The following is a 21,952-nucleotide window of genomic DNA, read 5'->3' on the forward strand; positions in this document are numbered from 1 at the left end:
TAACGGCCGCAGCTCGTACAGGGCTCATAACTACCGGCAACCCTGAGTGATGGCGAGCAGCCAGATTAGATATCATGCTAGTAGTCATTGTTTCTGACCCTTTCCTAAATCTTATTGTAGAGGTACAGAAAATAGAGAAAAATTATGATGAGCCTGGATACTACACCCTAGCCCGATCTAAAGAATATTGTGATTCGTCATTTCGTGCACGATAGATATTTTTGAGATCGGGGTAGGGTGTGGTATCCAGGCTATGGTTATTAGTGATTGGGTTGCTAAGTCGGCTGGCGTTTGGCTTGTCGGCTGCGGCTTAGTTACCTCCATGAAATGTCATGGAGGTTATATTTTACCCTGCGTTTGTGTGTGTGTCTGTCTGTCTGTCAACAAGATAACTCAAGAACGGCTGGATGGATCGGTTTCATACTTGGTGTGTTGGTAGGGTGTGATGAAAGCTGGAAGTGATTAGATTTTGGGCCCCCTAGCGGCTTCCCTTGGTACTGCAGCGCAACTTCCGGTTTTGCTATCTCGTGTTCTGAACAAGCTATGGTCCCAATTTTTGGGTGTTAGATAGCTCTTGCGCTCAGGAATAAGTGACATAAGTTTGGGCCCCTAGCGTCTAGTTTTGGGATAGCAGGGGCATTTTTGTCAAAAACTTCTGAAGACGATAACTCAAGAAAGGAACAGCGGATTTTCATGATTTTTGGTATATAGGTACCTCAGACAATGTTGTACAAAATGAAATATTAATTATGCAAAATTATATTACATTTGCATAATTAATGAGAATATTCTATCATAGCAGTTTTTTCTATGTATCTCTTGTCCCTGACGTGATATGGTCTTGACATTTGGGTGGTAGATAGCTTTTAGTGTCATGACAAAGTGGGTGAAGTTTCAGCCCCCTAACATTTAATTTGGGAACTGCAGGGGCGTTTTTGTCAAGACATTCCAATGAGGATAACTGCAGAAAGGATTGACGGATTGGCATCATATTACTAGGCATGCGGGTACCTTAGGCAAAGATGTTCATAATGATATACATGTTATGCAAATGAGAGCTTAATTTGCATAATTAATGAGGAAATGGTATAATTCCATTGTTTTCAATAACTGGACTTCAATAAATGTAACACATGTTAATTATGATAGGTAGAATATAAGCAGATACCTAATATGGTAATGAGGAACTTATTTGCATAATTTATATAAAAATTGCAAAACCGCTTTATGATCAATAATGGGAATTTTATAATTGTGACATGTGTACGTTAGTCAATGATGAACAACACCATGCATAAATTATGTTAATGTGTTAGTCAATTGCATGAAATTTACGAAAGCTCTAAATTTTCATGGCGGTATGAGGTCGCCGAACTCTAGTTGTAGAGATATGTTGCAAGACTACAATACTGTAAATTCAGAGATGTTCACTGTGTTTTTTGTTAGCAGTTTTTGTGGAGACTACTCAGCTATTATAATAGTGATATCGCAAACTCAAAACCACTGCAAACATTATTCTCTTCCTGTTGCAAAATTAAATCCATGCGAACCCTAAATGCATTTGTATGTTACAAAACTACAACAATATACAGTTGAGTCAGTGGCTATGGTGAGTGAAGGCGAGTGCAAAGGCATCCATGAAACTACAAATAAGACATATCACATGGGAGTGATAAACTGGACAAGGGGTGAGGGGGGCCAGAATGACTTCCATTTGTCAGAATTATGGCACTGACCTACAACCCAGGAGATACATGTCAGGAATATAAATGGGCTGACTTTGTGTTTGGAAGGTTGTGGTAATGTAGGAAAAGTAAGGGTGGAATATGTAGCATGACCATCTGCAAGTGTTGGTGTATGATGATTAGGCCACAGCAAGTAAATTTTATGGATGAGATGATTAATTTTTGCCTGATTTTGGGGAAAAAAAAATAATTTTTTACTTTTTACTCGAATACAGACTGCTCAACTCCCTTGCCACGTTGACCGAGCTCCCTCATAATATTTTTTTCTAGAAAAAAAAAACTGAAATGTTTCCATAAATGTACAATACATGATAATATATCTGTATCTGTATCTCAAACTTAAAGGCATTTACAGTATTAGCTGTTAGAGAAGCCCTTTGTCTGCATGAACATAATTTACTTCACGCTCTCGTGTGCATCCTTTCAGGATCAATTTTTCACCAGTGTATACTTCCAACCCCCTTCAGCTGATTTGTACTGACACTTACAAAACAGCAGCATCAACAGCCCCTGGTTCCTTACTCACAGCCAGCCTGGCTTTATGACATCAGAACCATCCGGACTGATAGATACCTGTCTGGCATTTGGAATGGTATCCCCACAAATTGGGAAGTGATATGGATATCCCGTTTTGTGCAGCAGTATCTCCAAGGTTCGGCAAATGTAGAAATAATGGCTCTGAATGCCAGTAAATGTAATATAGATGCCTGATCATGAGCGCAGGTGGAAGATGACTCATCGCAAAAGGTCGAAGGATTGTGGAAGCCACGGAGACGTGATATGTCATCCGCTTTATACTAGACTGCCGGTTGGAAGCGTGATGGCATGTTGATATTTTCTGTGAACCAAAGATTTATGGTAAGATGCTCCCAATGTTATGAAGTGTCGTGAGCAGGGAAGCCAAACATTTATATTCCTTTGTTCAATTGGGGGAAGTCCTTGTGTCCTCAGGAAAGATTTTTGCCATGCTTGAAGCTACCTCCATATATGTTTCCAAAAATATATCAGGAAACATTAGACATTATTATAGGTATCTTCCCAGCTATACCTGTAATTGATATTAATAAGTACCTAGTACATGAAAATGGAGGTACAGTATTATTTTGTGTATGGTAATGTGTGTATGTATCTATGTCTGTGTGTGTATGTATGTGTGTGTGTGTGTGTTTGTGTGAGTGTAACATGTAAAGTTGTGGTCAGCAAAAGTTGTGACGATATTTGTTAATGTTAGGTAGTTTTGTATCTTTTGTCCAGGAAATGCTCATGTTTTGATTTCATGGTGACAGGTAGCTTTTGATATCACTATCAGGAAGAAGTGGTGTAGTTTTGCACCCCCCCCCCCCCTCTACCCTATTATATTAGTGACTTGGGAATGTTTCTCAGAGTGCCAGTTGGTGTAGTCAATACCAGTGATATAGGGACTATCGTCCCACTAGAGGTGATCAATACTCACAGCACATGTACCCCAAAAGAAAATGACTTTTGTGGTTCAATATATCAATGAAATATCTATTAGAGTGAATTACAAACATTTGAAATCAATGCTAAACAATAGCAACAACACCCATGTCACCACTTGTAATGGACTCTATTACTTAATGATATGCAGAATGTTATTACAATGATTTGAACAGGCAGAAATTTGTCCATCTTTGCATTGAACTAGCCAAGAATATTTGCCAATCAGAGCTAAGCTCTCAATGTAAAGTGTAGATGTAGGTTTGGGCAGTTTATTTCATCTGATGGATAAAGGGTAATAAATAAATAAATGAAAGACCTTTGTAAGTATAGGTCATGATGAGAAAGTAAAAGTATTACAGAATATGAACTGTCAGCTCAAGCAGTTCATAAACAATAAAAAAAACATGTTTTTCGCTGGAAAACTGATCTAAATTGATATATGGCATATAAGTGACAATGACAAATGATAAGTAACAGTAGAATGTGTCAGTGCAATGCTTTATGTTTGTGGACCCCCTCTAACCACAAATGACCCATTCATCCTTGTAAAATACAAGTTATGACTGCTCAAAGACGCATCATCACTCCTACCCAGGTACTTCTGTAATGCTGGGTCACATTTCCAGTCCAGGGCCCGGTCGACCAGGTTTGGTCCAAAAACCAAGTAGATTTACATGTAGGTTTGTTTTTTTCTAGGGCGAGCCTGCATTTTCACAAATTAAAATGTTTCCTTTCTAGTTTTTTCATCTTTCCAGAAATTATGGAAGGAAACATCCTACCGTTTGCCAGGTCCCCTTATTTTTTGATAGAAATACAAGTTAATTGGAGTAACTTGGTTGATACTTGTCCATGGTACATAACAAATTGTAACTACATCACAAAAATAGGAACATTACACTCAGCACATTTGGTCTGCCTATGCTATTAGCCCCATTGTGAAGATTTTGTGTGCATTATGGGGATCACGATGGTTGGTTTAAATAGTATATATACTTAATGAGCCTTTTTAAGATTATTACCAGGCCATAAATTGCCATAGATTCTGGTAAGTCTACTGGGGTATAAAATGTGCCATTAACGGGCAAATAAAGCAATGATAATTCTGATAGATTTATAGCCCCAATTCATAGCCACTAATTGCACCAGCATAACAAATAGTGTCAGTTCCATGGTTGATCCAGCTTAATTGTTCAATGGTTGGGTTTTTTCTTAATTGTTATGTTATTGCCATCAATTGTATGCATATGTACATGTATGTATACATTGTAAGTAATTTGGTTTAATTTGCAGTTTTAAGTTTTGTTCTTGGCCATGTAAAGATGTCCTTTGGTTGTGATCTTGCCCTGAAAGTATCATGGTTGGGCAGTTGTTTGCTTGAGACTGTAAATGTAAAAATGTTTGCTGTGATTTTATGTTTGGAGTTTTTCTCTTTACCAAAAATCGAAACCAAAATGAACATATATTTTTCTGTCTTCTACTTGCCCCTATGCTTTACTGTGAACCAAGATTTAAAACCACTGCAGACACTCCATTTTCTCCCTACCACAAAATTTAATCCCCACAAACATTTTACCTTTTACAGTATAGCAATTATGTTTGCATTTCACTCCAGCAGAAAATACTTTCTCTGCTAATTCTATTCATTGCCTCATTTCATGGCAATGGACAGGCATCCTTTACTTTACTTGTAAATTTTACCCAGAAATATAATTTTTTTCTTAGGTATCAATTGCAATTAGTCGTCTGCTTGCTTGCTTGAGAAAATCACAATATTTAGTGGCAGTATGCTGTTCACTCTCCTCTCACGGTGACTCCTACAGCGGTATCGGAAATCCAATAGCTAATCTGTAATCGTCTATTAAAGTGCACCCAGAAATGGTAGCGCCATTTCTCACATGAACAGTAAGGTCTAGTTACTGTTCTGCAAGCTGAGTCCAGGATGGTCTTCTGATCAATTATTGACTAGACTGTGATGGCTGGATGGCACTGGAATGGGAGACTGGGTTTCAGAGGCATGGGGTCCCCCTGGAAATGGGTTCAGGGCACACACAATGTGACTATATTAAAGGCTTGGTGGAGTGTATCATACAAATGGTCCGATGTAAGGAGAACCATGCAATAAAAGCACTGGGCTGTTTAGTGCCAGATGAATTTAGCACACAACTGATAGTGTACAGGGATGTAATTTCACTTTGGGGGGGGGGGGGAGTGTTTTGCAAGTAGTAACACAAGGGAAACGCATGTTTGCAGTTTTTCGAATCCACGACGAAGGAGTTGCTGCAAAAATGGAACTACATGTACCATAAATACTGTTCTCAAAAATGAAAGAAACTTATATTTCTGCCTTGTAACGTTGTGTGGATTCCCACATGTTGTATTATAGTGATTGCATGCGTCATATTACATGCAATGTTAACAATTTGTCTTCTCTTTTACAGTTGGCAGGAGGCTTCATTCTGGGCATAGGACTCTGGGCATGGTTTGAAAAGGTAAACTGCTCGCTTGTTTTCTGTTCCTTTTGTCAGATGATACGGTTTGGAACGAGCTGTCTGACTCTGAGTGGTGTAACAGGTACTCAATTTGTCATGACTTTGAATTAGTGTTTTTTGTAAACTAAATGACCAGTCACTTTACTAGATCTTAAGGTAGCAGTGATGCTGTGGTTTGCCAAGAAAGTTGATACATTTGTACCTCTTTGGATGTGTGAATCTTCGTGTGTTGGTGTGTGTTTGTAGACAGCATAACTTGAGACATCGTGGACGTTGGTACGTGTTGACAAGGTGAAGAAACAATTAGATTTTGGGCGCCCTAGTGACTTCCTTGATATTGCATCAGGATGTCTGTTTTTGATGTCTCATGTTCCAGACTTGCTATGGTTATGATATTTGGAAGGTAGATATGTCTTGTGCTTGTCAAAGACATTTCTTCAAGGCAGAGTAGTATTGAATGCATTAGTGTAAACCATGTCAAGTAAAGATTCCTGACTGGCTAACCTACATTTACATGTAAAATTCTTGTCGAATGAACATTTTTTGTCCAAGGAATGAATTAAGAGTCCATTGATGTTTTTCCCTTAGGTATTCTAACCTTATTTCCTCCACCTTTATAGCATTGCTGATTAAACTGTCCCTGCCCTGTAAATTGGAAGAAAAAAATCTGATTCTACGTAGTGGTTTCCCACAGTGCAAGAAATCTAGGCCAACCTTGTTTGAACTAATTTCTCTTCCCGATAACCTTGTTTCCACAGGTCTTTTCAGAAGGCCAGGACTCCCTCTTTCAATTAACTTTTTCCCATAAGTGCACCTACTATGTTATTACCTCTGGGAAAGGGGTTCACCTTCAACTGGAGTACTGTTCAGGTTGTGTTTGTGTTTTTGCACCAATAACTCAAGACCCTTCAGATGGATTGGCATGATTTTTGATCATGTGTAGTTATAGAGGTCCCAAAGAATTGTAGTGATTTGGGCCCCCTAGCAGTATTTTTAGGTACTGCAGCATTACTATACAGCCCGACACCCCCTTCCTGAAACTAATGTGGTACCATCAATTTCTTGTTTGTATAGCAGATGTATTAGTACTACCCTCCAAATCAATATGAATGCTAATCCCAGAAGCTTGCATGCAGATAAAGATTTTTCTTTATATTTGACCACTTTCGTTTGAATGTGTTTTTCCTTATCCCAATTTTGCAAAGGTCATGACAAATTCCAGGAAGCTGGAACTTGCTGTTTATTATGAGACTTTTAAACCAAGGAGGTTGAACCTCATTATCGATGCTTATCCTTTCTTGTAGAAATTCCATGGAGCCGCCAGCCCAGGCATGCCTGGAAAAGTGTTGCACCGTCTTTTCAGATGGGGAGCTGGTAGCCCCATGTATGAGGCACCTTATGGCACATATAGAATAACCCAACAAACTAACAAGAAGAGTAGGGGCGATCTAGTGTACTTTGCTAAATATACGAGCCGTAGCAGTGCCACATTGCATGCACAACTGCTAAATGCAAAATGCTTCGTTTCTCGAAAGACTCAGGTTTCTCTCCGGGAGACTCGACAGTTAACTCACTGTTATATCTAACACATAATATGCATCAAGCACTTGATCAAGGACTTGATGTACGTACTGTTTTTTTAGACATATCTAAAGCATTTGATAAAGTCTGGCACTTGGGGCTAATTTTTAAATTAAAACAATTAGGAATAACTGGTCCCCTCCTTGCCTGGATTGAGTCATATTTAAATGATCGTGAGCAGCGTGTTGTACTCAACGGAGCCTGTTCCGAATGGCTACCCATTGGTGCTGGTGTCCCACAGGGCTCTATTTTGGGCCCACTTCTTTTCCTTGTTTTCATTAATGATTTGGTGGACAACTTAGAAACGGATGGCCGCTTATTTGCAGATGATGCCTCACTAACTGAGATTGTTAGAGACCCTATTATCTCAGCTGTAAGGCTAAATCACGATCTTAGACTAGTTCATAACTGGTCACGTCAGTGGCTCGTTACATTCAACCCTCTTAAAACTCAACTAATAACTTTTACAACCAAGCGAACTAAAGTTGTACATCCACCACTGTATTTTATGGGTATTCGGTTGACTGAGGTATCCTCTCACAAACACCTCGGCCTACATCTTACGCCAAAATTATCATGGTCATTACATGTTTCAATTATTACAACTAATGCAATGAAACGAACAAATTTACTAAAGAGAATTTCAAGATTTGCTCCAAGGCAAACACTCGAAATTCTTTACAAAACTATGATACGACCACTATTAGAGTACGCCGATGTTGTATGGGATGAATTGTCGGTTAAAGATTGCAACCTAATTGAATCTGTCCAGCTCACTGCAGCTCGAATTTGCACAGGTGCAATGAGAGGAACAAGTAACGACAGCATCTTGTCAGAAGTTGGGTGGGAAACTACTGCCAGCAGACGCCAAAAGCACAAACTTATTCATTTTTACAAAATGGTTAACGGTTTAACACCTGAATACCTTTGTGAAATTATTCCACCCCAGATCTGTGACCGCACTACATACAGCCTTCGTGCTAATCAAAATTATATCCAAATTCCTTCTAGAACTGAGAAGTACAGGAGATCATTCTTACCTTCCTCTGTTCTTTCATGGAATAAACTACCGCTCACTACCAGAGTATCTCCCTCTGTTGCTAGCTTCAAAAATGAGTTGGAGTCTTTTTTCTATAGACCTCCTACCCACCTTCACTTCTCGCATGGTCCCAGATACCCAGCAATCCATCTCACTAGACTTAGACTTAACTTCGGTCAGTTGAATTTCCACCTGTTCCAACATAAATGTGTAAATAGTCCTATGTGTAAATGTGGCCACCCTAACGAATCAACTATACATTATTTTCTACACTGTCCTCTATACAATGATGCAAGACTTGATATGTTGTCATCTTTAACCACTATGTTCATGCAGGGTATCTTACCATTTGACCCAAGACACACCACTGAAAATATTTTATGTTCAACCTTACTCAGGGGAAACCCAGTACTATCTACCATTCAGAACTGTCATTTATTTGATGTTGTATTTAAGTTCATCAAACAGACAGATCGTTTTAGCTGAACCTTATTTGATTATTCCTAAGTTTGTTTATCAGTCATATGTCACTCTGTTGTTTGATTCCTTGTTTATTTTCATGAAGTTATGTCTTGTGTTCAATGGACAGGTTGTTTAAGTTGATTTATAACCTTATTTGTTTAACTCTAAGTTTGTATGCCAGCTACACGTCACTTTGTTATTTGATTCCTTGTTGTTTTATTTCATGTCGTTATCATTATCTCTTGCCTTTGTTATTTAGCGTTTTGTAGTCCTGTATATGTGTCTTTATTTTGTTTATGTACATGAGGAGAAGACCTCGATAAGCAGGGTCTGCTTTCCGTCTCATCCTCTTTAAAGAAATGTGAATAAAAAAAATAAAAAAAAATGCTTCGTCATCAGGAAGAGGTCGTTATCTTTACCATTCCTTGTACACATCTGTGTTGTATAACAGGGCACGTTTGACAACATTGCGAAGGTGGCCAATGTCCCCGTGGACCCTGTGCTGATCTTCGTGGTGGTCGGTGCCATCATGTTCATCCTGGGCTTCTCCGGCTGCGTCGGGGCGCTCAGGGAAAACATCATCCTGCTCAGATTTGTGAGTTTTTCTTGCAGTTACTTTTAGGCCATTTGATCCAAATAGTAAGTGATATACACACAAAAAACTTCTCTATCATGAGTTAGATTAGTTCATTTGAGCTTAACTGGTTTGAGATCACTTTCATCACACAAAGTAATCATGCTAGTAGTGAGAAGTTGTTGTTTTTTTCTCCAGTTTTCTGTGGTTCTCGGCATCATCTTTTTTGTGGAGTTGGCTGTGGGCGTGTTGGGCTTTGTGTACAAGGACTGGGTAAGTAGAGTCATAACCATGGTATTGTATTTTCTCAAGTAAATACATAGACCCCAATAAAATATGTACCATTGATTGGGAGCAAGTCACAGACAACTCTGTAGGACTGAAACGTAAAATGGAAAAACTCAGTTGTAGTACACATCCCATCTCCACCGTTGTTGAACACATTTTGAAATGGATGAATTTGAATTTATTCCGTTTTCTGCCTAAATCTAGGACTCCATACAATATCCATGCTTGAATTTGTAAAAATGCTAACTTAAAGTGCTGAATGCTGGCATCATCTCTACAACCTTGTAAATTGCCTACCGCTATGTAAATTACAATTTTGAATCCTGTAGTGTTCTGTTGTAATGCAAAGAGAGTGATATCTTATGATCAATTTTTAATAGTTTACCTTTACGTCTTAAAAGCTATTGTAATCAAACAGTGGCCATGATGTCCTTACAGAATGGATGTTTTATCTGTTGACTATGAGACACTGATTGACTGAAAACTCTCATTTGTCCCCACAGTTCAGGCAGCAGCTGGACAACTTCATCCAGGCAAACATCATCCACTACAGGGATGACCCTGACCTGCAGAACATCATTGACTTTGTCCAGTCCTATGTAAGTACATCATCACTGTACCGTAAAGTCATTTTCTCAGTAGGGATGTCCCTGTAGCTCAACTGGTAGCAGCCTCACAGATTTTCCAATTAGTTGGTAACTGGGAGGCCTTGGTTCAATCCTGGGAAGGGAATCTCAGTTGAGGCTGCACCCATCTTTTGGAAGGCACGTAAAATGGGGGCCACGTATTTGAGGGACACCTTGCTACTGAAACAGCTTGGAAACTTGCTGCCCTATGTGCCACTAGACACTACAAAGGTCTGAACGAACAAAGGTACAAAAGTCACATTTTTAAAAAGTTTCCTGCATTCAAATTTTGCTCATAGTAGGAGATTGTAGGAATTACAATGTCTTTTGTACTTATAAGTTTGTGTGATGACCTTTTTGTAGCCTAGTTTTCTCTAAGAAGTCCAGTGTGTATTACCACATCACTCAGACTGGTATTCCTGAAATGTATCGAAACAGTTACAAAATACAACAACAATTACATAATGTGTACTCCAGTCTACAAAAAGCACACTTTGAATCGTATCAGGAAGTAACATTCAAAACATGGGATCTTTGTCAAACAAGTCAAGAAATTCCACTCTAATTGTAAGAGTATGGAAATGTCTCAGTATGTAGTCATGTACTCACAGCATTATGTAGTTTTATTACTAAGAAGAGTACGTGCCTGACTTTAAAAAAAATGCTGACTACTACTAACAATAATATAAAGAATGAATCTTCATATTCCTAGAGTACTTTCTCTGTGATTTCTTGCAAGTACCCCTTTGGTATGAAGCCAACATGCAAAATCATTACCTACCTTCAGGCAGAGTATATTGCCTGAAATAAAAGCATGGCTCCTAGCCAAACATTTTATGATGTCCATCATGTTCAGTGAAGGCCACTGGAGGATAGATAACTTTCTATCTCCGTCTTATCAAGGCCACCGGCCTTTTGGTCGGCGTCTGCCGTAATATAATGAAGGAGTTGGGCTCCATTAGTGGTGGATTACAGCCCGCTCCGTGCGATAGATAAGTGCTTGCCAGGCAGACCTGGGGTAACCTATGGCCAGCACATGGCCCTGGTACAGCCTGTGTGGAGCAGTGCAGCTGGCAGCTGCTATTTCTCCTATCAAACTGACTTACAGGCGATCCCAGTTCAGGCAAATCTGATTGAACGTCCGATGCAAATTTTATTCCGCTAGCATGGAAGGTTCTTCTAAGTCAAGGAAGGATGAGTTTTAAAGAATTCCTGTGAGATGAAAAAGGGCTAAGGTTGTATTTTTATTCAGCCATAAAAGGTTGGTAAAAAAATGTGGCAGGGCTGTGCATGTTTGTGGAACGAAAAAGGTGCCTATGGATTGCCATCAAAAGCGAATTTGAATTACATTACTGCATCACAAATCATGAACTTCAAATCCTGCAGACATGATACAAATCTGATTGAATGTCAGATGCAAATCTTATTTCCCCAGCATGGAAGATGCTTATAAGTCAGGAAAGGGTGAATTCTAAAGAACCTCTGTGAGATTAAAAAGTAGAGGGGTAAAGTTATATTTCTATCCATCCATGAATGGTTTGTAAAAAAAAATGTAGCAGAGCCCTGTATGTTTGTGGAAAGGAGAATAATAATTGGATTTCCATTCGAAAGTGAATTTGAATTGCATTATTGCATCACAAGTCATGAACTTCAAATCCTGCAGACATGACACAGTGCAAGTTGTAAGCTATACAGTCAAATGGTTTTCAGGTTTCCTTGTGTTTATCTCATTGAGGAATCATAGCCTAGATATTTGACTTGAACAGAAAGACTGTAAATATGAGGTACATTGTACATTTGTGATATGGTATTATACTATAGATATTGTAATGCATAGAATTAGATTGCAATGCAAATTTAAAACATATTCCTTTTAAGCACATTGTATTAATTTGTAGTCAAACTAAATGGATTTACCAGTAAGCAGTCTTCTGTACATGTTAAGTTTTATTGATAGTTGGCTTGACTAAATCACATGTTTTGAGACAAAAACAGTTCCTATCTTACTTTTAGGTACAGAAACACTCGAAAATGATTCAGTACATGAAAGTTTTCTTGTAATTGTACCAAATGTGGATACACTGTCGGCCAGGGAATAGGAAGACCAATGCCAGTAAGCCTGATTTTATACCCAGACGATCCTTGCCTTACATGCATGTACCTTAAAACAGTTCACATTCTCGATCATAGCTGTACCTGAAACCATGTCAAGGACTCTATAAATCCAGCCTTGCTGTTATAAGGAGTCTCAGACTTCCGTCTGCCTGTCCTTATTCTAAGACTCCAGTTATATAAAGCTCCCTTTGTAACTTCCAGCTGAGACCAACATCAACATAACCCCAAAATCAATACACGATACGACCTTTTCAACCATTCCAGTTCGCCCACAGCAAATTAATTTTATGGATGACATCAGCGCACGCATTCTATTTCTTCCATAGGTGGTCAATATATTGAGGAAATACCCAAAATAGGAAAATATGTTGTGTTGAGGCCTTGAGTGTACTGAGACACTAGTATGATAGCATTGAGCGTAGTTACCAACTAAAACTAGGCTACTGTCACTTTTGACTTCTAATCTAAGATACAAGAATAAAAGACTAGTTGGCTGTGACACCATGTTTTGTCACTTCAGTTCTTCCTACAATGTTTATTCTATTATATATATATATACATATATATATAATACATGTATTTTGAAAATTTAGGCATTTTAGGCGTCTTGTTTTTTAATCATCTTTTCTGTCACTCTTGCATTGGGTTCGGAGTCTGTTGAGATATCATCCATATAATTTACTTGCTGGGGCTTTAGGGATCGCAGTCTTTTCTAAATGTCCTTCTATAGTGCCTTGATGAAGATAGCTTCATGAATACTTATGAAGTTCTGACTGCTAAGTGAAGGTATATTTCAGCATCTCAACCCCATTTAGTTAAGCCAGCATGCTACTCAAGCCTCCTTAGGTAATTTGAAAGAGTAAAACTGTAGAATAGACAGAGCCTCGATACCAGGAAGCCCTTTTATCTTTTCCAACCTGTTTAGTATTAACAGATTTAGTTAACGATGATGAAGGGCAATTGTAACATGTTTTGCAAAATAAAAAGGCAGGTGGGAGTGAGAAACTGTAATGCATGGTTGGACGTAATTGAAATAAAAGGGGAAGATGGAAAACATACCATGAATTTAAAGCAAGGATTGTATGCAACCAAGAGGCCCCTGTGGGACATTCCCAACAGCTAAACTTACCAATATTGAGTAGAAAAAAATGTGACGTGTGGTGGTATGCCTAAACACCACAAACAATCACAACAACCACAAATGGGTCTAATATGCAGTGTACATGGGGCAAGGACTTTGCATTGCGTGACGCTCTGAATATATTGAAATTTTGGCTGCCATATTGGTGTTCAATTTGTGCTTTGTTATTATTCATGCATTTCCATAGGCACCTCCAACACCACATAATGTACATAGTACAAGTAGTGCTCAGACAGGGGGTAGGTGGGGAGAAGATGGAACAAAATGTTCATGGTGGTTTTGAGTTTGCGGTGAAGTGGTCACCCTGAAAACTGCAAACAAAAGAAAACCACCACGAACATTTCTGCATTTAGAGTGATTGCCAGTGTGCGCTGTAGGTTTTGAACCACTCACACCCAGAATGACTCTTTTTGATATATGTGTGGATGTTCTTTTACATGCTAGAGGTGTTGTTCTTCTCACACAGGACCTCCATATAGAATGCTAGTCAAAGAACAGCCCAAACCAAGGCCAGGTTCTCATTTTCTCCTGAGTAAAGGGAGAAAAGTTTCTGTCTCAAGGACACAAGATCGGTGACATATCAACAGATTTGAACCCAAGACCTCTAACTCTAAGCTTTGGCTGAATATGCCTCACATATGACGCCATAATTGCATACTAGATGATATATCTAGAGAGTTATTGTGGTGTTTTTCGGCATACCCATGTGTGGTTCTCCACCTGTAGTTCCAGTGCTGTGGTGGGGAGGACTACAATGACTGGGAGAACAACATCTATTTCAACTGCACACTGAAGGAGTCCCGCGGGTCCAGAGAAGCCTGCGGCGTTCCTTTCTCGTGCTGCAAGGACCAAGGGAACAACAACGTCCTCAACACCCAGTGTGGATATGACGTCAGGGAAGAAGAAATAAACGTATGTATGCTGGGATGTTGTGTTAGGTCTGATTAATGAATGATTAGGAACAATTAGTTATCTCTATTTATTTATTTATTTATTTATGAAAGAAAGAGAGAGAGAAAGAAAAAGAAAGAAAGAAAGAGAAAGAAAAAATAAGAGTATATGCACTGTGCTCCTGGTTGAGTGACTTCTGTTTAAAAAGGGGCCCCCTTGTGATTACTTTCAAAACTGCGACATATGCTCTATAACTTCTAGTACAACAAAGATACCCAGACTATTACAGCTTATCGGGTACACTGGTAATTTGATTGAGTGATAAGCCCTAGAATTAATAGCAGACGGCTGCATATATGGTGATAAGAAATTGAAAACTATCAGGATGGGACTGCTAGAAAATTGGCTGCATCAGCAAGATACTGGGGCGGACGGTTGTGCCAAGAATGTGCCAAATTGTGGACTTAAACATGGAGTTAAACTGCCAGGAATGTGTGTAATCATTTCGCCAGATCTCTGCAAAGGATATTAAGTTGGAGCTTGACTCCATGAATCCTGATCAGGGTATCTCTTCATTATCTGGAAGTGTCAGGACTTTGGGATATATTGTAGGGCCTCCATGGTTCAATATTGACCATGGTAAAATCCTAATTGACATCAGCCCTACAGCTTCCCAATGGCTAAACGAGAATGACAGTGTCTGTGTTTGTCCTCTTACAGCCGAGTGCACGAGCCTTAGCCATCTACACAAAAGGTTGTGTGCCTCAGTTTGAGGCCTGGCTGCAAGAGAATTTGTTTGTGGTGGCAGGAGTGGCCATTGGAATAGCACTGTTACAGGTAGGGCTTGTTAAGAATACAGTGTGCTTTCTGATAGCAAAACTGTTATGTCAGGGCCAGCCTGAGTACATGTAGAACAGAATGAACAGAATAAGAATGTAGCAAATACATTTATGGATATTGTTTAATTTGTGACTGTACACCAACATATCACACACTTTTTATAAGCTTGCTGAATTATCTAAGAAATCCATGTGATTGATGTACTCTCTTAATTTAGTATTTGCAAGTTTGCACTAATTTTCCTGTTTGCGTAACTCAGTGTTTTCATTTGAATCTCTTCATTGTAAGTTTTAGCAATGACAGCATTGTCTTTTGATATCTTTGATTTCTTTGAATTGACATTTAACTTAAGATTTGCATGCTAAAGATCCCCACTTTGACAGTTTATACTGAAACATTGTAATCCTGATGTGTACTATTATACAGACATACATACTAAATGTTCTTCACTTCCTTCATGTTTGTGTTAACCAGTCTTGTCATCAGAGGCAGATCTAGGGGGGTTGCCTGTCTCAATGCCCCTGTCTCCTTTACTAATTCTCATAGACAATTCGGGAGATTAGTTTCTGGTAAAAAGTTTCTAGAAAAATCACGCTATTGTATGTTATATGGTATCAGTAAATTGATGGCCCTCTCCTGATGTTTTTAATGATCTGCCTCTGAGTGATTCACTGTATGTAGTGTGAAGTATTTTGACTGCATACATTTCTGTGTTCTTTAAGCTTGTCCTGTTGCTACCTCATACCTTTCCCTTGTATGCTGTGTTAGTCAGCTTGTGCAACTTTACCCATGTTGTTCTTCTTTTTTTCCTTGATAAAGAGACCCCTCCTATCCGCTTATGTCTGTTTGAAACCCATTTTTGTCCAAAGAGTAGAACGTCCAGACACAACTTTCAACCATATATTAGTGTTTTTAAAAAATCATAGTAATACTGTTGTTAACTCAGCATATCGTTTAGCATATTGTGTATCCACTAATCTAACCCCAGTCCCTCCCTATACCATTCATACCCAGTGTGGTTTTCAGCTTACCCAAGCGACATCTATTTTTCACCAAAGCTGAGGCAGTGCATGTAGTTGCTAGTTGTCATTCTGTGTTGGCTTGCACATGTACATATAATTGGTCTATACTACAGGTATACATTTTAGCCATCAGGTATATGAATACAAGTGTATATTACTAGTATATACTGAAGCTTATCCATGCATGCTTGTACCAGTGATCTACTGATTGCATGACTGTCACCTGTCTTACTGCATGTTTCATGTTTCAGGTGTTTGGTATTTACCTGGCCAACAGCCTGGTCAGCGATATTCAGGCCATTCAGGCCCTCTGGTAACCCCCATGCACAGCTTTCCAGGGCGGGGCGGGTAAACGCTTTTGCCTTCTGCTTCACAACGCTGCCGTGGCTGTCTCTGTGTCTCTGAACTTCCCAGGACTTATTTTCAGTTAAACTTAATTCTGTACTATTTGATGAATGTACCATCCTCACCCATTCTGCAGTACTGACTTCATAACAATACTTTAACAAAGACTTGTTTCAAATCACATTTGATTAATATCCGGACAGATACACAGCAAATGAAAACATTTTCAGAACAAAAACACGAGTTGTATTTCCTTTTTATTCTACTGCAGCAAGAGCTCACACTCTCCACCTCACATTGTGAGACAAGTTCCCTGTTCTGTCCACTCCTATATCCATGACATCATACATGTACAATGTATATATATACCTGTTTCCCTCAAAGATTTTTCAGCTGATACATAACTGATCTACTCTACAAATGATGGCATGTACACGTGCATTACCGACTGGCAATTCAGTATGGTGTTTCATTAACACCATATTGTGTTGTGTGGCATAACGGCAGGGTGAAGAGTTCCTTGGTTAACGTTCAGACCCACTGATTTGTCACCAATCTTGTGCCCTTGGGAAAGGCACTTTACATGACTTTCCTCATTCCCTCAGCTCAGGTGGAATTGTGTACCTAGCTTACATGGTTAGGGCCTCCCTCAGATAGAACATTAAATGGAGTTCCCATCTTTGGTGAGGGCCATAACTCAACTCAAGCATGTTAAAGATTCTGCCACACCTCAAACACATTAAAGAACCTGCCACACTTATTAAAAAGATTAGTAGACCTTCCCAGCATGGGTGGATCAAACCTATATGTTACAGCCTGGTCTCTGGGTTGACATCTTGAAAAGATGATAGTCACCTGTTACGTCAATTCTTACACAAATGTGGTAAACCTGAATAAATGGAACAAGGCTTGAAAAGCCATCAATGGGAAAATAGTTATCCTGGTAGATATGGAAATGAGGTAGTGATGTTTGGAGGATTTTAAAAGGAGACATGTTCTCCATGTGGTCCTGGGAAGTTGTGGAGTCTGGAGGACACAGAGACATCCACGTGCAGCCTCTGGGCTGGTACATCTGACCCCGATTGACCTGGGACCTTCCCTCATCCTGATTCAGATCATCTGTCTCTCTACCAATCTCTCAGTTGGGACACTGTGCAATACTGTGTAGAGCTCAATGACATGCAAAACCCTCATTGTTTCCTCTCCATATCTATTCCTGTAGTTCAGTCAATTTATAACCTACCAATTTATAGCTACCTTGGTCCCTATAGCTTCTTGGTCAAAGTCATCCTGAAAATTCTACATCTTCCATTGATATGCACAAAAACAAAACAATGTGTAAAAGATATGGCCATACCGTATTTTCTTGATTAAAGTCTCAGACAAATCTGTAGGACTGAAACCTAAAATTTAAAAACTGGAATAAGAAAAGTATGGTATGCACTCCTTCGCCAATGTTGAACACATCTTGAAACAGCTAAATTCAAATTCAGTTTTTTTTCTCTTTTCCCTGGGTGGTTTTGCATATATCAAGGATGTCTGATAATACGAATATAGTATACAATGTCCTTGCCAAATTTTTACATGGTAGTATTGTACTGGTAGTGTCTATGCAAACTTTACTGCAAGATACAAAATTGCTAAGAGGGACTTTTAATCAAAATAGTTTGAATTTTGAAAAGTTAAAAAAGTGCACTTTTTTTTACTTTATTCAAGAAAACAAGGTATAGTGATTTCATCAGGTTATTGCATCTTAACTATATTGGATCGGCAACAGACTCAGGAACTAAACACTTGCTACTTGCTTGATCCATGCCCTGGCTTTTCCTAAACATGTTGTGTCTTTGTGTGACAACAAATAAAGGGCAGGGTCACACGTAGGCATGTTGTGTACGTGAGCAATTGTATACATGTTCAAGAAAAGTCCTGTTCCTACATGTATATTTATATAAACTGGTCAGTGTAGCTCTTATAATACGGAAGAAAAAAAGGATTCTATAAAGAATCCATGTGTATAACAAAGAAGGTACCAATATGCTAAATACACAGTATGTACAGTTTTCTTGATGTTGACTATAATATCATCATCTGTTGCATTCATATTTGAGTTGTGCTGCTCTAGTAGTACCTTGCACAGTGTCCCTACCTTTGTCTGTCCTACAGTACAGTACTCTTCCTTAGCAATGTTTTGTCTTGGATCCTTCTTCTGAGACTTTTACTAATCCAAGGCAGAATGTTGCCGGTTGTTTCCCATAGGCAGCAATGAGAGATACCCGACTTTTCTGTAGGCATGGGAAATGAAGGATTTGGGATGGTCTCCAGCCTACACATACTACAGCCATGCTTTTGTAGTGAAAGGGAGGGGCCATTGAATAATGTGGGGAAAGGTGACAGAGTTGAGCAACCAGGATGCAAAAGACGTACATGTATTTGTTAATTAAAGGTTTACGCAATGAAGTTCGAAGGTCTCTGAGATACTTCTGAGTCCTGACAGTCAATGGTCTAGAAAGCAAACCAGTTAGTGTTCGAAAGAAAAGGCATTGATTCCAACTGGCATACCATTATTTATGTCATACCTGGGCTAGAACACAGGTCAAAATGGTGTTATGGACTAGTCCATATTTTACAGTTTAGTCTGGGCTTCCAAGTTATATTGCACAGGCTTCCATCAAATGATTCAAATGCACGTTGCATGCGCCGCTGTTGAAAATTTTACTTCCAGATTTGGACGGTGGAATTGATGTTATTACAATTTTTTGTCAAGGGACACCAAATTGTCTCAACTTCTGGTGCATTCCGAATTCAAATATGTGTTTTTTAGACAAAGATTTATACAACCTTAATTCTGTACTTGACAGACTGTCACGAACACCGAAAACACCTTATTATGTCAACAATATCATGTCACCTTGTCTGACATTGGAATGGCCCATCCTATAGCTGCATTGCTTACTGTGCTCATCAAGATAGCTTAGTCATCATTACCTGTAGCTTAAAATTTAACATTTCTAAGTCTAGTACATTTGATTTTATGTTGCAGAAACTCTCGAGAAGTGGAGAGCTTTCTGTTTCTACAACTGTATTTTTAGCCTGTTTTCAATGTAGATAGTTTTGTTGTACAATGTAGACTACCTTCAAGAAGACTAAAAATATGAGTATCTTTTTAGCTTCAATAATAATCTTCTGTATCATTATAGTTACAGATTTTTATTTGTAGAGACAATAATTATGCTTCTATATAATTATCTTATCTTGCTTTGCAGTATCCAATTATAGTCAATAACAATATTGCAGCCTTCCTCCTTGCGATAGTTAGTACAGTTAGCTTTATTGACTTATTATTTCTTTTTTAGTTGAACTATAAGGTACAGAATAATACAGAAAAGTACGTTAAATGTAGTAGTATTGTGAAGATATTATGGATGACATTAGCTGTGTCCATTCATGTTGGTACCAAACTACTGCATTTTGTAGATTTTTTTCTGGCTGACAGAGGCTCTGTCCCAATCATGTGCTAACACCATGCATGTTCAGTTGGTTTTCTATGTCAGGTTGTTGGAAAGTATCAACTATGAAAAAGCCTGTCCAATAGTTTGACATAGCCAACTTGATCATTGCTAATTTGATGTTTATTTTTTCTGGAAATTTGTGAGGGACGTTGTAGATTTATTGTTTTCTGGACCAATGACCATCTTCCGTCTGAACCCCTGTATGAATCTGTTTCAGATCCTGGGAATCTGTTTTGCAAACAGCCTCATCAGCGACATCCAGGCACAGAAGTCGCGCTGGCAGTTCCGCAGGTAGACCGTTAGGGTCACAGGTCACCACAACGACCCCACCATCCAACCAACCTCTGGAAGAGACCATTGCATCAGGGGGGTGTAAAAGGATCTACTTTTATGTGATCATTGTGTAAAAAAGTTTCAATAAGGATCAGTGTATGTATCTCAATAAATTTGACATTTTTGGCCAGCAATGTGTGGCTTGAACCCTAAAATTGTGGAGAGCCTAAACAGATTATGGTTTAAATATGCTGCCCCATTTCTGAGTAACACAAGATGTTGGAAATGTTACAGTGTCTTACTTTACAAAAACATTCTGAAAGTATTGCAATGCTCTCCTCACTAAAAACTGTTATTAGGGGTAAAACTCTTCTACCAGTACCTGTTTCATTTTTCTGAAGTTGAATGAGCCACAACAGAATTTTAGATGCTTTATCTTACCAAGGAGTTCCTTACTTAACCTCCTTGATCTTACATTGGCGTGCTTACCATAAATCAAATTGTAGTCAAGCACAAGACCATGAACATTTAACCTCAAGGGAAATATGTACTACTTTTTGGCCTTATTTCTCCAACTGTTTCATTTTTCTGTACCTAGACTTTTGATCACACAAAGGCTCAACAACTTGGCAATTTTGAACACATTTCCAGATGAAACCTGATTAAGGTGTAGCAAAATGAAAGATGATGTCATTATGCAGATGAAAGATTTTTATCACTAAGGCCATGTTGTTTTGATTATACATTGTATGGATGACATCCTCTGGGAATCCCAAAAGTGATGTGTGACAAGTAAAAAAAAAGTTGTCTTCATTAGGACATCTGGGTGGTTAGGAGAGTGTGGTATGGCATACGGTACAATTTTGTTCTTTCACATCTTCTTCTTTGACTTTGGCATTCTACGACATTAGTATTCATGTTCATTTTTTTCAACTTACAGCAAAGTGCAACAGCTTTGTATGACTTACTGTTTGGTTGAAAACTTTTATCGCAAACAGATGAAACTGATGCACACGTGGATGTCATCCATATGATCGATTCAAAATACTGTAGCTGATATCCATGGTAGATGTGTTTAAATATGCATCAATTTGTACATCTTTTATTACTAGTCAAAAGAGCATTATTCCACATAGAAAAAAGTTGTTTTATTTCAAGGGCAAATTTGTTTAGAGTTGCAAAGATTTTACCATAAAAAGAAGGCTGCCTGTAAGATATCTAGAACCAATCTAATTTGTTTTAGTTATCTCATTTGAGTGCCAGGGAGAAAGCAAACAGTTTTCTGTCTTAAGGCCACACCAATTTTATTTCTTGGTTCTCGGATTTTTTCAGAAAAATATTGGGGCGGTCGGTCGAAAAAAAATAAAAACTGAAATTTTGCAAAAAGTCTGGGGTGAACATACGAGGCTTATATAACAAAAAAAAAAAGGAAATATGGGCAGAAATCCCCAATTTTCATTATTTCAGGGGTCCCTGATCTAATTTTCAAAAACATAATAAACGTACCGTCCAAAATAAGAATGTACTGGGTGGATTTTGTGGCTGAAAAAA

The 21,952-nt window shown here is 38.6% G+C and overlaps 1 protein-coding gene across 3 annotated transcripts in view; it reads left to right on the forward strand.

Annotated features, from left to right (window-relative positions):
* LOC118411321 (tetraspanin-5-like) overlaps positions 1-21,744 on the forward strand; it is a 27,926-nt gene extending 6,182 nt beyond the window's left edge. Inside the window, exons 2-9 of one of the 3 annotated variants that reach the window (XM_035813524.1) lie at positions 5,645-5,695; positions 9,229-9,372; positions 9,550-9,624; positions 10,143-10,238; positions 14,248-14,433; positions 15,133-15,249; positions 16,526-16,622; positions 20,346-21,744. In XM_035813524.1, the coding sequence (XP_035669417.1) occupies positions 5,645-5,695; positions 9,229-9,372; positions 9,550-9,624; positions 10,143-10,238; positions 14,248-14,433; positions 15,133-15,249; positions 16,526-16,591 (735 nt within the window). In that variant the 3' untranslated portion in view covers positions 16,592-16,622; positions 20,346-21,744. The remainder of the gene's footprint in view (positions 1-5,644; positions 5,696-9,228; positions 9,373-9,549; positions 9,625-10,142; positions 10,239-14,247; positions 14,434-15,132; positions 15,250-16,525; positions 16,623-20,345) is intronic. The other 2 variants (XM_035813525.1, XM_035813523.1) reach the window with 2 other exon arrangements.
* The last annotated feature ends 208 nt before the right edge of the window (positions 21,745-21,952 follow it).

Source organism: Branchiostoma floridae, chromosome 3 (assembly GCF_000003815.2).
Source record: "Branchiostoma floridae strain S238N-H82 chromosome 3, Bfl_VNyyK, whole genome shotgun sequence".
NCBI classification, from domain to species: Eukaryota; Metazoa; Chordata; class Leptocardii; order Amphioxiformes; family Branchiostomatidae; genus Branchiostoma; species Branchiostoma floridae.